We start from the raw sequence: 19344 nt of genomic DNA, 5'->3' as shown, positions 1-19344 counted from the left end.
AATGACATAATTATGAAATTTAAAAAATGTAAACTATCACATAAGTTAGTAAGTCATCCATATAACCTAAAAGTTTAACGTTATTGAAATAAAAACTGAAAAAAATCTAATCCGCGTTTCGCGTTTTATTTAATTTTTATTTAACGTTTTATTTAACGTTTCGCGTTTTATTTAATTTCATTATTTAAATCTCTTTTTCTATTTTGTAGAAGTTTCTCTGAAGAGAGGCGTGTGTTTGTCTGCCCGCTGATTCTCCGGCGGCAGATTCGCTGTTTGTTTGCCATCTTGTTATGCTGTTCGCCGCGACGCGGATCAGTCAGAGTGAATATGGAGTAAATATGATTATTATCTGACGAATATCTGCTTATGTGTGTGTAGGCGTGTGTCGTGTCGATCCACAGCAGAAGCCGAACTCACTCCACCAGGGTTTTGGAGCCGCTTCCATGGCTCAGGTTGTAGTTTGGCTGTGTGTTTTGATTGCTAACAGCTAACAGAGACCGAGTCACTCTCTGCGTTTATTATATTTCATGTGTGAATGATATTAACCGAGATCAAATGATGGCAGAAGACATCCAGCACAATCAGAAATCAAACTTTAATGGACTCACCAAACCAGCCAAAGCAGGAGCGTCTAAGAAACTGATCATAAAGAACTTTAAAGGTGAGTTTCACTCCACCAGAACTAACGTTTGTCCCCGAGCTGACGGCGATGCTCTGTGTGTGAGTGACAGTCTGCTCATATCTGTCGGATAACACACTGATCAAACTATATATTAAACAGGATGGTGTGTGGGTGGGTTTTTTATTCTTTGTGTGTGTGTGTGTGTGTTCACAGACAGACCGAAGTTGACTGACAGCTACACTGAGGACACATGGCTGAAGCTGAGAGATGCTGTGGGAGCGATTCAGAACAGCACATCCATCCAGTATAACCTGGAGGAGCTCTACCAGGTGTGTGTGTGTGTGTGTGTATGCGGGCTGTACTCTACCAGGTGCTCACTAAAACACATTTACGATATAAGTAAGCAGTCAGCATTAAAAGAAGATCAAATAATCAAAATACGAGCAAAAACACGAATTAATACAATATAACAAAGATATAAATCAGATAAACAGTGCTTCTCAGATACTCAGTCACTGGTGTGTGCTCACACTGCATTATGCATGACTTTACAAGAGGAAGAATCACAGAAAACTTTAGTTAAACATGAAATTAAAAATCCTTATTAATGAATCATTATTAAATGTATTCAGTCAAAAGCAGTGAGTTTTTTTTGGATGTTTGATAAACATTAAAGACAGACAGCATCAGGAATATCACGCTGCCGTCTCTTTAAGAGTGAACGCGCTGATCTAAAATCTGATACACACGTGTTTATGTTCACATAACTGAGTGCGTCCGCTCAAGTGCAAGAAGACATGAAAGAGCTCAATTTAATATTTAATAATACAAATAATAATGCATTGTATTTATAATGCGCTATTCTTAAACCCAAAGCACAAAGAGGACGTCTTCTTGTGCTTGAATATTTAAATGACCCGGGTGTAATCTTGCGTCCGCTGACCAGCGACTGTCCCGAGCGTCGCTCACACACACACACACACACACACACACACACACACACACACACACACACACACACACACACACACACACACACACACACACACACACACACACACACACACACTGTTTTCTGATGTTTCCAGAAGTGTCTCTCCCAAAGCTGGGTTTATTCATGAGCAGAAGAGACTCTTTCAGAAACATTACAGCTTTTGAATGCGTCATACATCAGTAAAGTGTGAGCAGGGGTCAGCTGTGTCTGATCTGATGACCTCTATGTCATGTGACTGCAGTGTCATCGTTTTAAAGAGGAATGGAAATGGACACAAGAAGCTCATCTACTGACTTATTTAAGAATGTGATATTTTCATCTGCTGTTTACCCATGATTCCTCACCTGTGTGTGTGTGTGTGTGTCTCCGCAGGCCGTGGAGAACCTGTGCTCGTATAAAGTGTCGCCCATGTTATATAAGCAGCTTCGTCAAGTGTGTGAAGACCACGTCCGAGCTCAGATCCATCAGTTCAGGGAATATCCTTCATCAGTGTGTGTGTTTGCCAGCTGTGCTTCACAGATCCGTCGGCCTGTGTGTGTGTGTGTGTGTGTGTGTGTGTGTGAGATCATCAGTGCAGGATAAAGCTCCCCTTAACAGAGTCGCACAGAATCGCTGGACAGCCTGTCCTTCCTGAAGAGGATGAACCGATGCTGGCAGGACCACTGCAGACAGACGGTGAGAGTGTGTGTGTGTGTGTGTGTGTGTGTGTGTGTGTGTGTGTGTGTGTGTGTGTGTGTGTGTGTGTGTGCTCTTTACACATGTTCTGTCTCGTCTCCTTCAGATCATGATCCGCAGTATTTTCCTCTTCCTGGATCGGACGTATGTCCTCCAGAACTCTCTGCTTCCCTCCATCTGGTGAGTCCACCAATCACAGACCTCCGCTGAGACGCTGATTCTTAGATTTACTGTTTTCTTTAAATTTTTATTTTAAGAGTTTCAGAGTTTTATTTATTTTAATACATCCAGTTAGATAAAATGTAGTTTTTATACATATTTGTATTCTGTTTTAAGTTTTGTAATTTTGTTGGGTTTTTTTTGTATGTTTTATTTCAGTTTTTTATACTTTTCATTTCAATTTTTGTTGTTTTAGTATAAAAAATGTATGAATATTTAAAAAAAATTAATTTGGAAGTTTTAGATATTTTGTTGTGTGCTTTTGTCATTTTAATATTTTTTTATTATTATTAAAATAACATTTTATTTTTTTTATTTCAGTTAAAGCTTGTTTTATTAGGGTTTTTTTTTAAATTTAACGGTTATACCGTGAGCTGGTGTTGCTATAGTTACACACGTGTGTGTTCAGGGACACGGGGCTGGAGTTGTTCCGCACACACATCGTGAGCGACAGCGGCGTCCAAAGCCGGACGGTGGAGGGCATCCTGGAGCAGATCGAGCGCGAGCGCAGCGGGGAGACGGTGGACCGCAGTCTGCTGAGGAGTCTACTGGGCATGCTCTCAGACCTGCAGGTGATTGGACGCTCAGATGATGATGTCAGCACGCAATAGAGCGGAAGCCGCCTTTCCAATGCACACCGCATTCACATTCGCATTTCGCCCCCTAGTGGCCGTCGCACACTTCTGAAATTGGTGTGCATGATGATTTTAAGGCATGCGTGAATATACGAAGAGTTCAGATGCAAAAGTCTCTAAATGCCATTTGAAATTTTCTTCTTGAATGATGATTTTTATCAAGCTTGTATATTTAAGTTCAGTAATTTCACTTAAATGGCAATGATAATTACCTATTAATTGTTATTTAAGTGAAATTACTGAACTTAAATATACAAGTTTGATAAAAATCATCATTCTAGAAGAAAATTTCAAATGGCATTTAGAGGCTTTTGCATCTGAACTCTTCATATCCACACAAAACTAATGACTCTCAATCGCACCGTCTCTGTTGACTCTGTGTGTGTGACGCTGCCGCCTCGTCATTTATGACTCATAACAATAATCATCTGCTGCAAACAAGCTGAACCCCAGGAATACGTGTTTATACGCTGTCGACCCAAAAAAACGAGTGTTTAACTTGTTGATTAATCGTGCAGCTCTTATGTGTGTGTGTGTGTGATACTACTAATACTCAGCTGTGGTTGTGGACGTGATCTAGCGGTGTGTGTTGCTCTGTGTCGTCAGGTGTACAAGGACTCGTTCGAGCAGCGGTTCTTAACGGAGACGACCCGTCTGTACGCCACTGAGGGACAGAGGCTCATGCAGGACAGAGACGTGAGAGCTGCGATTCTCCTCACACACACACACACACACACACACACACACACGCACGCTTCACGTGTGCGTTCTGACGCGTGTTTGTTCTTCACAGGTTCCCGAGTATCTTCATCATGTGGCGCGGCGTCTGGAGGAGGAGAACGACCGGGTCATCAGTTATTTAGATCAGAGCACACAGTGAGTGAGAGAGTGAGCGAGTGAGTGATTGATATGATGTCATCATCATATTTGCATACTGGCGTGTGATTGGTCCGTGGGCAGTAGAGCGGACACAGATGCTGATTGGTCTAAATAAACACTGAGTGTAAGTGTGTGTGACAGGAAGCCTCTGATCGCCGCCGTGGAGAAGCAGCTGCTGGGCGAACACATGACCGCCATTCTGCAGAAAGGTCAGAGTTCAGATAGAGATGTGAGCACTGAAGTCATGACACACACACACACACTCAGCTGATGTGTGTGTTCTCCTCAGGCCTGCGCACGCTACTGGACGAGAGCCGCGAGTGTGAGCTGACGCTGCTGTACGAGCTCTTCAATAAAGTCAAGGGCGGCCTGACGGCACTGCTGCAGTCCTGGAGAGAGTACATCAAGGTACACACACACACACACACACACACACAGGGCTGTAAAACGGTGGAAAAGCGACATTCGAGTTTCTTTCTTAAAGGGTTAGTTCACCCAAAAATTCTGTCAGTATTTACTCACCCTCATGTTGTTCAACCCCGTAAGACCTTCGTTCATCTTCGCAACACAAATTAAGATATTTAAGATATTAAGATCGCTCCTGCATACTAGTCCATAGGCTTCTTGACTCGAAAAGTCATTAAAGACATCGTTAAAATAGTCCAAGTGACTACAGGGGCTCAATCTTAACTTTATCAAACGACGAGAACACTTTTGTGCGCAAAAAACAACAAAAATAACGACTTTATTTCAACTATTGGTTTATTTCTCCCTCTGCGCGAGTCAGGTTACTAGTTTAATAGCGTAAGCTTCTGTTATTGTACGTCACACGCATCACACACATGACCAGCGTCGGCCAATAGTGAGCCTTCATGTGACGTAGCTTTACGCAATCACACTACGTTAACTGACTACAGGCCCATGGAGAAGGAAGTGAATAGTTGAAATTAAGTCGTTATTTTTGTTTGTTTTTGCGCACAAAAAGTGTTCTCGTCGTTTGATAAAGTTAAGATTGAGCCCCTGTAGTCACTTGGACTATTTTAACGATGTCTTTAATGACTTTTCGAGTCATTCCCTCAAGAAGCCTATGGACTAGTATGCAGGAGCGATCTTAATATCTTAAATATCTTAATTTGTGTTGCGAAGATGAACGAAGGTCTTACGGGGTTGAACAACATGAGGGTGAGTAAATACTGACAGAATTTTCATTTTTGGGTGAACTAACCCTTTAAGGATTAACAATAAGGCAATGCTTAATATGCCCACAAGAGGGCGCGAGCGAGCGCAATGTAAACCAGATCCAGCACTGAAATTACATTCTCTTTTTAAAGTGCATTAACTTTTGAACCAATTGTTCTTAAAATATAATTTCCTTAATGTGCATGCAGGGAAAATGAGGTTAATATTAGTGCATAAAACTGTAAGTGTGTCAGTGACCTGAAAAAACACACTTCAACACACAGCGTAATGAACTACATGAACACACACCGGCAAACTGGCCTTCAGAAACACTCAGTACATCTACACACTGATCACACACACACCAGACGCGAGTAAGGTTTGTCTGACTCCGGCTCGTCCGCAGAGCTCCGGCGGGGAGATCGTCAGCGCTCCAGAGAAGGATAAGGAGATGGTGCAGGAGCTGCTGGACTTCAAGGACAAGATGGACCTGGTGAGCCAGCGCTGCTTCCAGAGGAACGACACCTTCATCAACGCCATGAAGGAAGCCTTCGAGAACTTCATCAACAAGAGACCCAACAAACCGGCCGAGCTCATCGGTGAGTGTTTGCGCACCACACTCGTGTTTCAGGACCAGACATGAACTGTTTCGTGCGCTCAGATTTAAAGCGATTGTTTCAGTCACTCTATGGCTTCTGATGGAGCTGCACATTCTCCCACAGTCACACGAGTGACCCGACTCGCTATAAGGGTTAGGTATTGGCACCCTTAGTAAATATGAGCTAAATAAAGCTTTTTGGACCAACACCAGAGCTGGGTTCGGCACATAGATCGGCCGGAGTGCTGCAGTTACTGGCAAAAACACTGATGTTCTCGAAAAACAAACACATATAAAGTGGGAAAGAGCTTTGCGATTGACTGTCCAACTAGATCTGACAATAAATCGGAGGTATATTTCTACAGACTGCTATAGAAAGAGGAGCAAATGGATGGAAACTAGACTCCGGTCAGCCAAAGCTGGATCTGCAGTCATCATCGTGTGTCAATATGCTGAATTTAGCTGGAAAACCATACCCTTATACCCTTATATTGTGTATTGTTATAACAACTCATCAATTAAATATTTATTATTGCATATTCTGCATTATTGGATGTTTTTTTTTAAAACTCAGACCAAAAAAAAAGCTATAAAGTTTTATGTCTGGACGATATGATGATATATATAACACCAATCACCCGGATTTAGACCTATATTGTATTTCTATAAAGCGTTCACATATGTTTAGGTCAATATAGCTTTTATTTCCCCGGTGTGGAAATCAGGCAAACATAAATATCAGGAACAGGATTCCCGGCTGCATGTCGATATCCATGATCACTGGATCTTTAGTGAGCTGTAAGGAACACTATATTGAGTCCAACATTTAGTTTAAATTCATAAAATAGTTCGTTTTAGTCGCAGTTTCCCCTCTTAAATCCAGAAAGCAGATCTTTAGCCGCTCAGTCAAAGTGACGTCAATGAATTCCCTCTATATTTCAAGGAGAAAACAGATATTTTTTCGTTCAATTATTTGACTAATTAAAAGTTTTTTGTGAATATTTTAAATGAAAGGCATATTTTCAGAGTCAGTTTTGCTCAAGGGTGCCAATATTTGTGTGTATATAGTCTTTAAAACACACTCTCACATTTCTGGTCATCAATGTTGTGCTGCATCAGATTTTTTAAGATCCTTTGATGACCAGAGAGTTAAAAAGCAGCATTTCTTTGAAACAGAAGCTTTTGTAAGATTACAAATGTCAGTTTTGATGAGTTTAATGAGTGGTTGATGAATGAAAGAGTGTCTTTCTCTCGGTGTGTGTCTTCAGCGAAGTATGTGGACTCTAAACTGCGTGCGGGAAACAAGGAGGCCACAGAAGAAGAGCTGGAGAGGATCCTGGACAAGATCATGATCATCTTCCGCTTCATCCACGGTACACACACACTCCTCCATCTATACAGCGACACACACTCTCATCTCCTCCATCTAGATCTATTTCCACAGCGTTTATCGGTTCAGAGCTGAAGAGGAGTCAGTGTAAGTCACAACTGACGTGTGTGTGTGTGTGTGTGTGTGTGTGTGTGTGTGCAGGGAAGGACGTGTTCGAGGCCTTCTATAAGAAGGATCTGGCCAAGCGTTTGCTGGTGGGCAAGAGCGCATCGGTGGACGCAGAGAAGTCCATGCTGTCCAAACTCAAACACGGTGGGTTCTGAATCTGACTTCATTGGCCGTCTAACCGTTACCGTGGTAACTCCACTGATCAGTTTCCTGGCAGTGAGGTCACATGATCATGTGAACAGGAAGTCACCACACCTCTGTGGTTGAGTTGCTGGGTTTTTTTCCCTGAGTTCAGTGTTAATTTGATTTTTATTGTGAATCAGTTTCACTGTGACTAATTACTCTGCGCTCGTTACTGGAGTTCTTAAAGCTGCAGCGTCTGTATTAGCGCATCACTATTCACGTGTATTTATATATCGCTTTCCACAAAACGCATCATGCCAAAGCAGCTTTACAGAAATGATTGCAGTGATCTGTTATCAGAGGAAACGGCCTGATTTCACAAATGCTCATTAATGTACTCATTTAAAGAATGTAATAATTAAAGGCAGAAACAATGATGAACAGGTGTGTGTGTGTGTGTGTGTGTTGTAGAGTGTGGAGCAGCGTTCACCAGTAAACTAGAGGGGATGTTCAAAGACATGGAGCTCTCTAAAGACGTCATGATCCAGTTCAAACAGGTGTGTGTGCACAGAGATACAGTATACACACACACACACACACACACACACACACACACACACACTTTATTAGGTTCACCTTAGCAGTTCCAGCTCTTCTGACCTCAACAAGGCGTTCTCTCCTACTGGATATTTTCTCCTGTTCAGATGTGTGTGTGTGTGTGTGTGTGTGTGTGTGTGTGTGTGTGTGTGTGTGTGTGTGTGTGTGTGTGTGTGTGTGTGTGTGTGTGTGTGTGTGTGTGTGTGTGTGCTCACTCAGACCAGCACCCATCCCACGGTCAATCACTTAGATCAGTTTGATGCTCCGTCTGAACTCTAGCTGATCGTCTTGATCATGTTTATACGCATCGAGGTGCTGCCCTGTGATTGGCTGATCAGATATTTGTGTTAACGAACAGTTGAACAGGTGTAGATAATGAATAAATATATAGAAGTAACATTTAAAGCTGCAGTCCGTAACTTTTGCACTAGGCTTGCAGATGCAGACACACACACACACACACACACACACACACACACACACACTCACACACTTTTATCTTGATGTGTCAATGAGATTGTGCCGCAGACCCTGCTGAGGTGTTGCATCTCTCCAGCTCCTCACACGTGGTTTAATGACATCAAGTGTGTTCGGGCGGCGTGTGATATGAGAACTAATGCTGTGTGTGTGTGTGTGTGTGTGTGTGTGTGCAGTACATGCAGAACCAGACTGATCCCAGCAACATCGAGCTGACCGTCAACATCCTGACCATGGGCTACTGGCCCTCATACATCCCGATGGACGTCCATCTGCCCGCTGAGGTGTGTGTGTGTGAGAGAGAGAGTGAGTTAGTGTCTGTGCAAGTGAGCGAGTGAATGTGACTCATATTTGTGGGCGGAAGTGTGTGTTTTGGGTAATGAGGTGGACTGATAACTGTGTGTGTGTGTTTCAGATGGTGAAGCTTCAGGAAGTGTTTAAGCTGTTCTATCTGGGGAAGCACAGCGGGCGTAAACTGCAGTGGCAGCCGACTCTGGGTCACGCGGTGCTGAAGACGGAGTTCAAAGAGGTGACCCCACGACACACACATCAACACGCTAACAGTCAAAAGTTTGGGCTGAAAATCAGTTTGCACAAAAATCTGAACTGTTTTCAACATTGATGATAATAATCATAACTGTCTGTTGATCATCAGATCCTCATAGTAGAGTGATTTCTGAAGGGTCATGTGACTGGAGTGATGATGATGAAAAAATTAACTTTACTCTATATTCACTTAGAAAAAGCTGTTTTACATTATAATAATTTCACTGTTTTTAATCAAATAAAGAGTAGAAGAGACTGTAAACTATCTGACCAATCAGCACGTGTGTCTCTGCAGGGGAAGAAGGAGCTGCAAGTGTCTCTGTTCCAGACTCTCGTCCTGCTGATATTCAACGAGGCCGACGAGTGTTCGGTGGAGGACATCCGTACGGCCACAGGCATTGGTACGTTCACAGTTAGCGTGAGTTAGCGTTAGCGTGAGTTAGCGTGAGTGTGAGTTAGCGAGAGTGTGAGTTAGCGAGAGAGTTAGCGAGAGTGTGAGTTAGCGTGAGAGTGAGTTAGCGTGAGAGTGAGTTAGCGACAGTGTGAGTTAGCGTGAGAGTGAGTTAGCGTGAGAGTGAGTTAGCGTGAGTGTGAGTTAGCGAGAGTGTGAGTTAGCGTGAGTGAGTTAGCGAGAGTGTGCGTTAGCGAGAGTGAGTTAGCGAGAGTGCGAGTTAGCGAGAGTGCGAGTTAGCGAGAGTGAGCGTTAGCGAGAGTGAGTTAGCGAGAGTGTGCGTTAGCGAGAGTGAGTTAGCGAGAGTGAGTTAGCGAGAGTGTGAGTTAGCGAGAGTGTGAGTTAGCGAGAGTGTGAGTTAGCGGGAGTGTGAGTTAGCGAGAGTGTGAGTTAGCGAGAGTGTGAGTTAGAGAGTGTGAGTTAGCGAGAGAGTGAGTTAGCGAGAGAGTGAGTTAGCGAGAGAGTGAGTTAGCGAGAGTGTGAGTTAGCGAGAGTGTGAGTTAGCGAGAGAGTGAGTTAGCGAGAGAGTGAGTTAGCGAGAGTGTGAGTTAGCGAGAGTGTGAGTTAGCGAGAGAGTGAGTTAGCGAGAGTGTGAGTTAGCGAGAGTGTGAGTTAGCGAGAGAGTGAGTTAGCGTGAGTGTGAGTTAGCGAGAGTGTGAGTTAGCGAGAGTGTGAGTTAGCGTGAGAGTGAGTTAGCGACAGTGTGAGTTAGCGTGAGAGTGAGTTAGCGTGAGAGTGAGTTAGCGTGAGTGTGAGTTAGCGAGAGTGTGAGTTAGCGTGAGTGAGTTAGCGAGAGTGTGCGTTAGCGAGAGTGAGTTAGCGAGAGTGCGAGTTAGCGAGAGTGCGAGTTAGCGAGAGTGAGCGTTAGCGAGAGTGAGTTAGCGAGAGTGTGCGTTAGCGAGAGTGAGTTAGCGAGAGTGAGTTAGCGAGAGTGTGAGTTAGCGAGAGTGTGAGTTAGCGAGAGTGTGAGTTAGCGGGAGTGTGAGTTAGCGAGAGTGTGAGTTAGCGAGAGTGTGAGTTAGAGAGTGTGAGTTAGCGAGAGAGTGAGTTAGCGAGAGAGTGAGTTAGCGAGAGAGTGAGTTAGCGAGAGTGTGAGTTAGCGAGAGTGTGAGTTAGCGAGAGAGTGAGTTAGCGAGAGAGTGAGTTAGCGAGAGTGTGAGTTAGCGAGAGTGTGAGTTAGCGAGAGAGTGAGTTAGCGAGAGTGTGAGTTAGCGAGAGTGTGAGTTAGCGAGAGAGTGAGTTAGCGTGAGTGTGAGTTAGCGAGAGTGTGAGTTAGCGAGAGTGTGAGTTAGCGAGAGTGAGTTAGCGAGAGTGTGCGTTAGCGAGAGTGAGTTAGCGAGAGTGAGTTAGCGAGAGTGTGAGTTAGCGAGAGTGTGAGTTAGCGAGAGTGTGAGTTAGCGGGAGTGTGAGTTAGCGAGAGTGTGAGTTAGCGAGAGTGTGAGTTAGAGAGTGTGAGTTAGCGAGAGAGTGAGTTAGCGAGAGAGTGAGTTAGCGAGAGAGTGAGTTAGCGAGAGTGTGAGTTAGCGAGAGTGTGAGTTAGCGAGAGAGTGAGTTAGCGAGAGAGTGAGTTAGCGAGAGTGTGAGTTAGCGAGAGTGTGAGTTAGCGAGAGAGTGAGTTAGCGAGAGTGTGAGTTAGCGAGAGTGTGAGTTAGCGAGAGAGTGAGTTAGCGTGAGTGTGAGTTAGCGAGAGTGTGAGTTAGCGAGAGTGTGAGTTAGCGTGAGAGTGAGTTAGCGACAGTGTGAGTTAGCGTGAGAGTGAGTTAGCGTGAGAGTGAGTTAGCGTGAGTGTGAGTTAGCGAGAGTGTGAGTTAGCGTGAGTGAGTTAGCGAGAGTGTGCGTTAGCGAGAGTGAGTTAGCGAGAGTGCGAGTTAGCGAGAGTGCGAGTTAGCGAGAGTGAGCGTTAGCGAGAGTGAGTTAGCGAGAGTGTGCGTTAGCGAGAGTGAGTTAGCGAGAGTGAGTTAGCGAGAGTGTGAGTTAGCGAGAGTGTGAGTTAGCGAGAGTGTGAGTTAGCGGGAGTGTGAGTTAGCGAGAGTGTGAGTTAGCGAGAGTGTGAGTTAGAGAGTGTGAGTTAGCGAGAGAGTGAGTTAGCGAGAGAGTGAGTTAGCGAGAGAGTGAGTTAGCGAGAGTGTGAGTTAGCGAGAGTGTGAGTTAGCGAGAGAGTGAGTTAGCGAGAGAGTGAGTTAGCGAGAGTGTGAGTTAGCGAGAGTGTGAGTTAGCGAGAGAGTGAGTTAGCGAGAGTGTGAGTTAGCGAGAGTGTGAGTTAGCGAGAGAGTGAGTTAGCGTGAGTGTGAGTTAGCGAGAGTGTGAGTTAGCGAGAGTGTGAGTTAGCGAGAGTGTGAGTTAGCGAGAGTGTGAGTTAGCGAGAGTGTGAGTTAGCGAGAGTGTGAGTTAGCGAGAGAGTGAGTTAGCGAGAGTGTGAGTTAGCGAGAGAGTGAGTTAGCGAGAGAGTGAGTTAGCGAGAGTGTGAGTTAGCGAGAGTGTGTGTTAGCGAGAGAGTGAGTTAGCGAGAGAGTGGGTGTGTGTGAGTGAGTGAACTCTCAGTAACGTGTTTTCTTTTGTGTGTGTGTGTGTGTGTGTGTCAGAGGACGGCGAGCTCAAGCGCACTCTTCAGTCTCTGGCGTGTGGGAAAGCACGAGTCCTCAATAAAACCCCCCGAGGGAAAGAGGTGGAGGACGCAGATCGCTTCCACTTCAACAGCGACTTCAGACACAAACTGTTCCGCATCAAGATCAACCAGATCCAGATGAAGGAGACGGTGAGAGTGTGTGTGTGTGTGTGTGTGTGTGTGTGTGTGTGTGAGACACTATTAAGGTGCAGAATCCTCAAACCAAAGCCAGCTGTTACAAACATTTGAAAATCACACACAGATTCATTTCATTCACGTTTATTGTGCAGATCTGACATCAGAGGAAACTCAAAATCACAGCAACGTGTATTAATTTATAATAATTACTGAATGCAGAAATAATTAAAGCTGCAAGCAGCATTTATCGGTGTTCAAGCAGTTCAGACCTTTAAGGCCTTTAAGCACAAAAGCATCAAAAGGCATTCAGTTTTATTTAACATACATTTATCCACTGACATAATAGATGGAAAACACCATTTACAGCCAATAAAGGCAATTTACCATTGGAAATACATGGTTTTGAAACTTTTTAATAGTTATAGCGCCACCTATGGTCCGATCTCTATGAAACTGGACATGCTTCTTCAGCATGTTATGACACATATGCTCATCAATTTTTGTGAAGTTCTGAGTTTTTCTTTAGGATTTATAGGCTTTTTGGTGCATTTTGCCACACCCCTTTTCAAAATATCCCTTTAACACTGTGCGAAAAATTTAAAAGTTCAACTTTTTTTCAATAATTATTTATCTAGAGCCTCCAGAGAGTTGTCCTAGACTTGTCTGGTTTTGATAGAACAAAAAACCAGGGACTAGTTCGCAAAAGTAGGTTTTCAACATATTCATGAATATTTAATGAACGATTTGATTGACAGCAATGGTTCTTGAGGCAAAGTTGTTCATCATGAGGAGATCTATCAAATGAAATGCATATTGTGGGGGTGTGTGCAACACCACGTGATTACAGAGCCATAAAACTCGTTAGCGCCAACTAGTGGCCGATTTCTTTCAAAATTCTTACAGACCTCTAGGGCCATGAGTCAAACATGCCCATCGAGTTTCGTTCCGATCGGCCTTCGTTAACCTTGTTTCATAGGTGCTCAAACTTCATTGGCCGATGGCGGTCATGTTTTTTGAGATACGCCAATGTCCTCATACACATACATGGGACCTTGGACCAAGACACTGCATACCAATTTTCAAGTCAATCGGACTAACGGTCAGCTGGTCTGAGTGATATCTTGGTGAAGATATCTCATTTACTTCTCGAGTTATAGCCATTTTAGTAAAATAGGCTCCTCTCACAACGTTTATTTTGCTCCCCCTAGCGACCGAAAATCGAAATTTCCACTTTTTTTTGATAATTATTGATCTTCAGACTCCAGAGAACATTTCTGTACTGGTTTGGTTCCGATCGGGCGAAAATCCAGGGACTAGTTCGCAAAAGTAGTTTTTCGACAAAATTCAAAATGGCGGAAAAATTTGCATACCGGAATTTTGTTCGTCAGGTGACCAGCTTTCCAATGATATAAGACACTTGAGTGTACGACTTACGGTCTAGGAGTTATGAGCAGTTTCGCGCAATTGGTCGCTATAGCGCCACCTATGGGCCAATCGGGCTCATAATTTGATAACCTCTCCTCGATTTTTGTACTACCATCTGACAAAGTTTCATAGCTCCAGCCCTTACGGTTTGGTCTGCACGATGCGTTTTACGGCAGAAGAAAAATAATAATAAAAACCAGCACAATTACAATAGGTTTTCAGCACTTCGTGCTTGAACACCTAATGAGTTTGTTAGAATGTGAAGATGGTCATGTGACGTGTGATGTCATCCTCAGGTGGAGGAGCAGGTGAGCACCACTGAGCGTGTGTTCCAGGACCGCCAGTATCAGATCGACGCTGCCGTGGTGAGGATCATGAAGATGAGGAAGACCTTGAGCCACAACCTGCTGGTGTCTGAACTCTACAACCAGCTCAAGTTCCCCGTCAAGGTGACGCTCGCACACACCTGTCACACACACACACACACACATCTGTGACACGGCGGATCCTGTGCTTTAAGGCCCTTACACACTGTCCAAAATGTTCACACACACACACACAAAAAAGTATTTTTTCTAGACAAGCTAACGTTTTACTCGGACGAGTGAATGAGCGATTGGTCCTGCTGAATATTGAGTGTGTTTTAACTCCCATGATTCCCTGCTCTCTCTCTCTCTCTCGGTGTAGCCGGCTGACCTGAAGAAGCGCATCGAGTCGCTGATCGACCGGGACTACATGGAGCGGGACAAGGAGAACGCCAACCAGTACCACTATGTGGCGTGAGCTCCGGGTTCCTCCGCAAGGCCTTCTGGGCCGCACCGGCGCGTGGCGCTCACTGACGCTCGGCCTTCTGGGACGCCGAGCCACTCTAGCATGATTGCGATTTGCGAATGAGATGATGCACTTTTCTTTGTTTGTTGTTCCTGGACTTTGTTTAGTGTGTGTGTGTGTCGAGTCTCTTCTACTGTAGCGCCACGTTACGTGTGTTTCTTTTAGACTTCGGTCGTCATGATGCCAGAATCATGTTGATGATGCGAGTTCTGATGCTGCAGGGTTCGACAGTTACCCACACACACACACACACACACTCTGCTGAGACTCACTGCAGCCTGTCAAACTCGTCATGATAGACAAATATTATTCTTTTGATAACGCAAGTGTGTGTGCTTATGAGAGTGTGCAAGCATCAGTGTGTATGAGTTAGAGTGTGTGTGTGTGTGTGTGTGTATATAAGTGTATGAGTTAATGTGTGTGTATTTGTTTGTCAGTGTGAGCGAGTGTTTGTGTGTGTGTGTGTGTGTGTGTGTCAGTGTGAGTGTGTGTGATCACCTGTATTCTGACACACACAGTTTTGTAGAGCAGAGGATTCTATTCTTTGTAAGCGAACGAAGATATGAAAGAATAAATCATATTTAATTAAGATATTATGAATGCACTGTTTTATTTGCTGTTATATTCCTCATTCTGTGTTTATGATGAAGCTTAAACTCTTCAAACATTCAGGCTTCCTCAAGTCAACATCCGAGTTTGTCATGAAAATAATGTCACGATGCAAAAATGTATGTTCACTAACTCGTGTGTGTTCCTGCGAGTGTGTCGGTGTGTGTCGCTTGTTTCTGCACACCCAGTGAAGCCGTTCGTGATTCTCCACAAACTCCTGGACTAATGTGATTTTCTGCCTCATTCACAGAGTAATTCCTTGAAGAAACAAATTACGGCCGAGAGCGTGACAGACGGGTCTCTCTCTCTCTCTCTCACACACACACACACACACACACACACACACACACACACACATACTAGTTATTTCAGTCTGAATTGAGCATGTTGTATGATTTATGATTGCAGGACGGCCGTTGTGAAAGGTGAGGTAGAGATGTGTCTATAGAAGGTCAAAGGTCAAACCACTCTTCCTGTGGTATGGGTAACTTCCTCAAACACACACACGTTTACATTAATGCATGTGATGGATGCTTTTATAAGCGATTGGATTAAAGATTCAGTTTATTAGTTTTGCCACCGTCAAAAGACAATTAATATCAGCAATAATATTCTTACTGAGAATAAAATTAGTCAGAATAATGACACATGCGCAGAATGTTTCAAAGCAGCTTTACAGAAGAATTCCAGAAGACAATAGCGTAATTTTTTGTCATTTTTCCTTAACAGACACATGCACGGAACACTTCACGGCAGGCTGTCCTGTATACAGTAAACACAGTGAACGCGTCCGCGTAATCCTGTCGCCAGTGTTTATATAAACCATAAACGCGGCAGTGCGTCACGTGACTCGAAGGGGCGGGCTAAAGTGCTCACATCACATGACTGGAACATTCTGCCTCATGACACAGTGAATCTGCTGCCAGACACCGAGGAAACATCACAACTCCGTTTATGAGCTGATTAAATCACTCATATAAACCCACAGCGCCCGTGTTCAGTGCGCGGCGGCCATCGCTCGGTTTGGCGCTTTTCCCGACAGACGTCATGACGGTCGTTAAACAGTGTTTTTCTGCAGGTGTCTGGACTCTGCTGATGGGTAAGTCTTTATAGCTCACCTTTAAACATCGCGAACTAGTCTAAACCACACACACACACGACGGAGATCTCAGTGTTATCGACGTCAAACTGTCATTAGCGCGCGTCAGTTCGAGATTCTTCTCTCTGACTGACTGTTTGGTTAAACTCGTTATTTTAGTTAGTTTAATCAGTTTATGTGTACCTGTTTCACTTTAGTCATTATTATTCGCTATTATGTGCTTTCATTTGAGGTGTTTTGTTATATAATTATTTTCTACATTTCACTTGAGTTGTTTAACTGACGTCACTTCGCGGCGTCCCGTGATCAGAACAATACGCGCGCGTACAGTAATACTTTCAGTCCAAATCACCATAAAGATTCATATCAATATCCGTCAGAACGAGCTCGGGACGGAAACAACCAATTAGTGGGTCTTTAGATGTCACGTGACTTATCACAAACTATTAAAGACAGTCCTACTGTGAGCTAAGAGGTGATCTATCGATGGTTTGTTTCTGTTGAAGCACAGTCTGCGTTATATCAACTATTTTTAAAATCAATTTAATTTACTAGGCAACGTTCCCGGTGGAAAACTACATTACCCATGATTCTACAGAAATCTCCACCAATCAGGGAATCATGTCAAGTGCACTGGATTATGTAATCGGGTGTCAAACAGCTTAAAATATATGCGTAAAAATCTTCTTTTCATATACACAATGTTTAAATCAACGGCTCACACGTCACCGGACTGTAGTCGTTCATTAGAGATGTTAACAGTCTCGTTTTTGTCTTTTTGTTTGATTTTTCGAACACTTTTCTAATGCTGTGATTGTCCCCGTCTCAGATTATTACTACCTCAAACACTTACAAACAAACTCGCACACATTCTCTCTCTCACACACAAATTCACACAATCACTCTCACATGCACTCACTCACACACACACTCTCACACACACTCATACACACACACACTCAAAAAATAAGCAAACACTAGCTCATGTTCACCAGCCGAGCCTTGACCTCCGGCTCAAACCTCATTTGTGGTTCCTCACACTCACTAACTCACTCACTCACACACACACTCACACACACACTCACACACACACACACACACACACACACACACACCCGCCAGGTTGCGATCAGTCATGTGACATGCATTAGTTATTCTCATCAACACTGTTATTACACTGATTATCAGTCTCTGTTCCTCTCTCAGTGATCATGTGACTCCAGAATGATCTGGACGGGACTCAGCCTATTGTTCCCCTGCGCTGCTGTTGTTCATCTCGTGTGTGTGTGTGTGTGTGTGTGTGTGTGTGTGTGTGATCAGCTGCTCTGGTGACTCGCACTGATAATCATCAGCAGAACCCGGTGGTTCGGTCCAGTGTAGCTCATGGACACAGATTCTGGTTTAGTCATTTGCTTATTTTTCACTTAATAGTCCAAGTGTGTGTGTGTGTGTGTGTGTGTGTGTGTGTGTGTGTGTGTGTCAGTGTGTGTAAGACACTTCATGATTTCACAAACTCTCTCTGGGTCATGCTGAGATTTCACAAGAGTTCCCCTTCACAGTTACAGGATTATCACAGTTTTAGCAGAAGTTTATGAATGAAACACACACACACACACACACACACACACACACACACACTCTCGCGCGCTGATGAACACACTCTTCAGTTTGATGAACTGGTGGAAGTGTTTCTCTGTTGGACAGGATTTGTTTGTCAGAAATAAAAGGAATGATCTTTATTTGGTGACCCTGATGAGTGTGTCAGACTCAGATATCACGTTCGTCACTGATTCGTTTATTAATTGCATTGATTGGATGATCTTAATATATTTTTATAAAAAAGAAATCATTAAGCCATTAAAACGGAATCCAGATCAATTAAAACCCCAAATAAACTATAGTCTGTGTTGAAATTGTGAAAATAGAATATGATTATTGTGAGATTACTTTTTTTTTTTATTGATAACAATAACTGGTACAAACAAGAACATCAATATACAATCAAGCATTTGTACAGACAAAACCATACCAAAGACAAAAAACAAAAGTGAGAAAAAAACAAAAACAAAACAAATACACAAAAAAAAACAACAACAAAAAGAAACATACATAGTAAAGGAAAGAGGAAAAATAATAAGGACGTTAAGAGGAATTTGGGAATAGGTCAAAATATTGAGATACAAGTTTTCTGTTCTTCTTCTTCACAAGTTCGTGTTCTTCAAGAAGCATATTAAGTTCCAAAATAAAATGCTTAAAATATAGGGAAGACTTATTAAATTTCTGTTTGTGCATAAAAAACTTAGCATATAAGAGTATAAAGTTTATGACAAACTCCAGGATGCCATCTTGTGGAAAACAAGAGTAACAGATAATATCTTTCAGGGTGAAAGAGTGAGTTATACAGTATTTCGAGAATGGAGAAAATGAATACCTAAATCATCCCAAAAATTTTTGGTAACTGGACAATTGAAAAATAAATGAGGAATGGTTTCAGTGCTCTGATTACAAAAGGTACAACATGTGTCAATGTCTAGAAATTTGGCAACAAAACAATTTGTAGGGTAAATATTGTGTAAAAGTTTAAAGTGGACCTCTTTATTGTGAGATTACTGCTAGTCATGCTCATGACTTCCTGTGTGTCTCAATTTATTGATTCCTTTTCTTTAAAGGGGGAAATCATGTGGTAATCTTGTGGAGTGCAGATAAATGTTAAATGATGTGAGTGATGACGGAGGCGATTGGTTGGATTAAACTGAGTGTGTGTGTGTGTGTGTGAGACAGCGCCCTCTGCTGGACACTGAGGCTCACGTCTCGCTCAGGTCGACTGATGATGATGATGATGATGAAGGTGTGTGTTTGTGTTTCAGGGTGTGTGTGAGTGTGTGTGACGCCGCCCTCTGCTGGACACTGAGGCTCATGTCTCGCTCAGGTCGACTGATGATGATGATGATGATGAAGGTGTGTGTTTGTGTTTCAGGGTGTGTGTTTGTGGCTCATGCTGTGACATTTGAGGTGACTGACGGAAACTCCACCTGCATTAAAGCAGAACTCGAAGCGAACTTCAGCATCTCCTACAACACCACCAATGGAACGGTACACACACACACACACACACACACTAACCCGACCCCTAAACCTACCCAT

The 19344-nt window shown here is 43.4% G+C and overlaps 2 protein-coding genes across 3 annotated transcripts in view; both read left to right on the top strand.

Annotated features, from left to right (window-relative positions):
- Window positions 1-282: 282 nt before the first annotated feature.
- On the top strand, window positions 283-15085 carry cul4a (cullin 4A). Its single transcript, XM_089132606.1, has 20 exons — window positions 283-661; window positions 836-951; window positions 1989-2093; window positions 2223-2291; window positions 2398-2471; window positions 2920-3082; window positions 3752-3841; window positions 3939-4021; window positions 4166-4233; window positions 4314-4432; window positions 5610-5802; window positions 7070-7174; window positions 7333-7443; window positions 7894-7979; window positions 8673-8780; window positions 8912-9025; window positions 9338-9443; window positions 12076-12248; window positions 13958-14110; window positions 14349-15085. Exons 1-20 carry the CDS (start codon window positions 556-558, stop codon window positions 14442-14444), a joined length of 2238 nt encoding a protein of 745 aa, XP_088988732.1. The 5' UTR covers window positions 283-555; the 3' UTR covers window positions 14445-15085.
- Window positions 15086-16003: 918 nt separating this feature from the next.
- lamp1a (lysosome associated membrane protein 1a) overlaps window positions 16004-19344 on the top strand; it is a 7964-nt gene continuing 4623 nt past the window's right edge. The window contains exons 1-2 of one of the 2 annotated variants that reach the window (XM_039646994.2): window positions 16004-16200; window positions 19178-19293. In XM_039646994.2, the coding sequence (XP_039502928.2) occupies window positions 16149-16200; window positions 19178-19293 (168 nt within the window). In that variant the 5' untranslated portion in view covers window positions 16004-16148. The remainder of the gene's footprint in view (window positions 16201-19177; window positions 19294-19344) is intronic. The other variant, XM_089132607.1, reaches the window with a different exon arrangement.

This window comes from Pimephales promelas, chromosome 6, assembly GCF_988280905.1.
Source record: "Pimephales promelas chromosome 6, fPimPro1.hap1.1, whole genome shotgun sequence".
NCBI lineage: Eukaryota > Metazoa > Chordata > Actinopteri > Cypriniformes > Leuciscidae > Pimephales > Pimephales promelas.
Note: the sequence above shows the minus strand (reverse complement) of the source record. Positions and strands in the feature narration are given on the sequence as shown.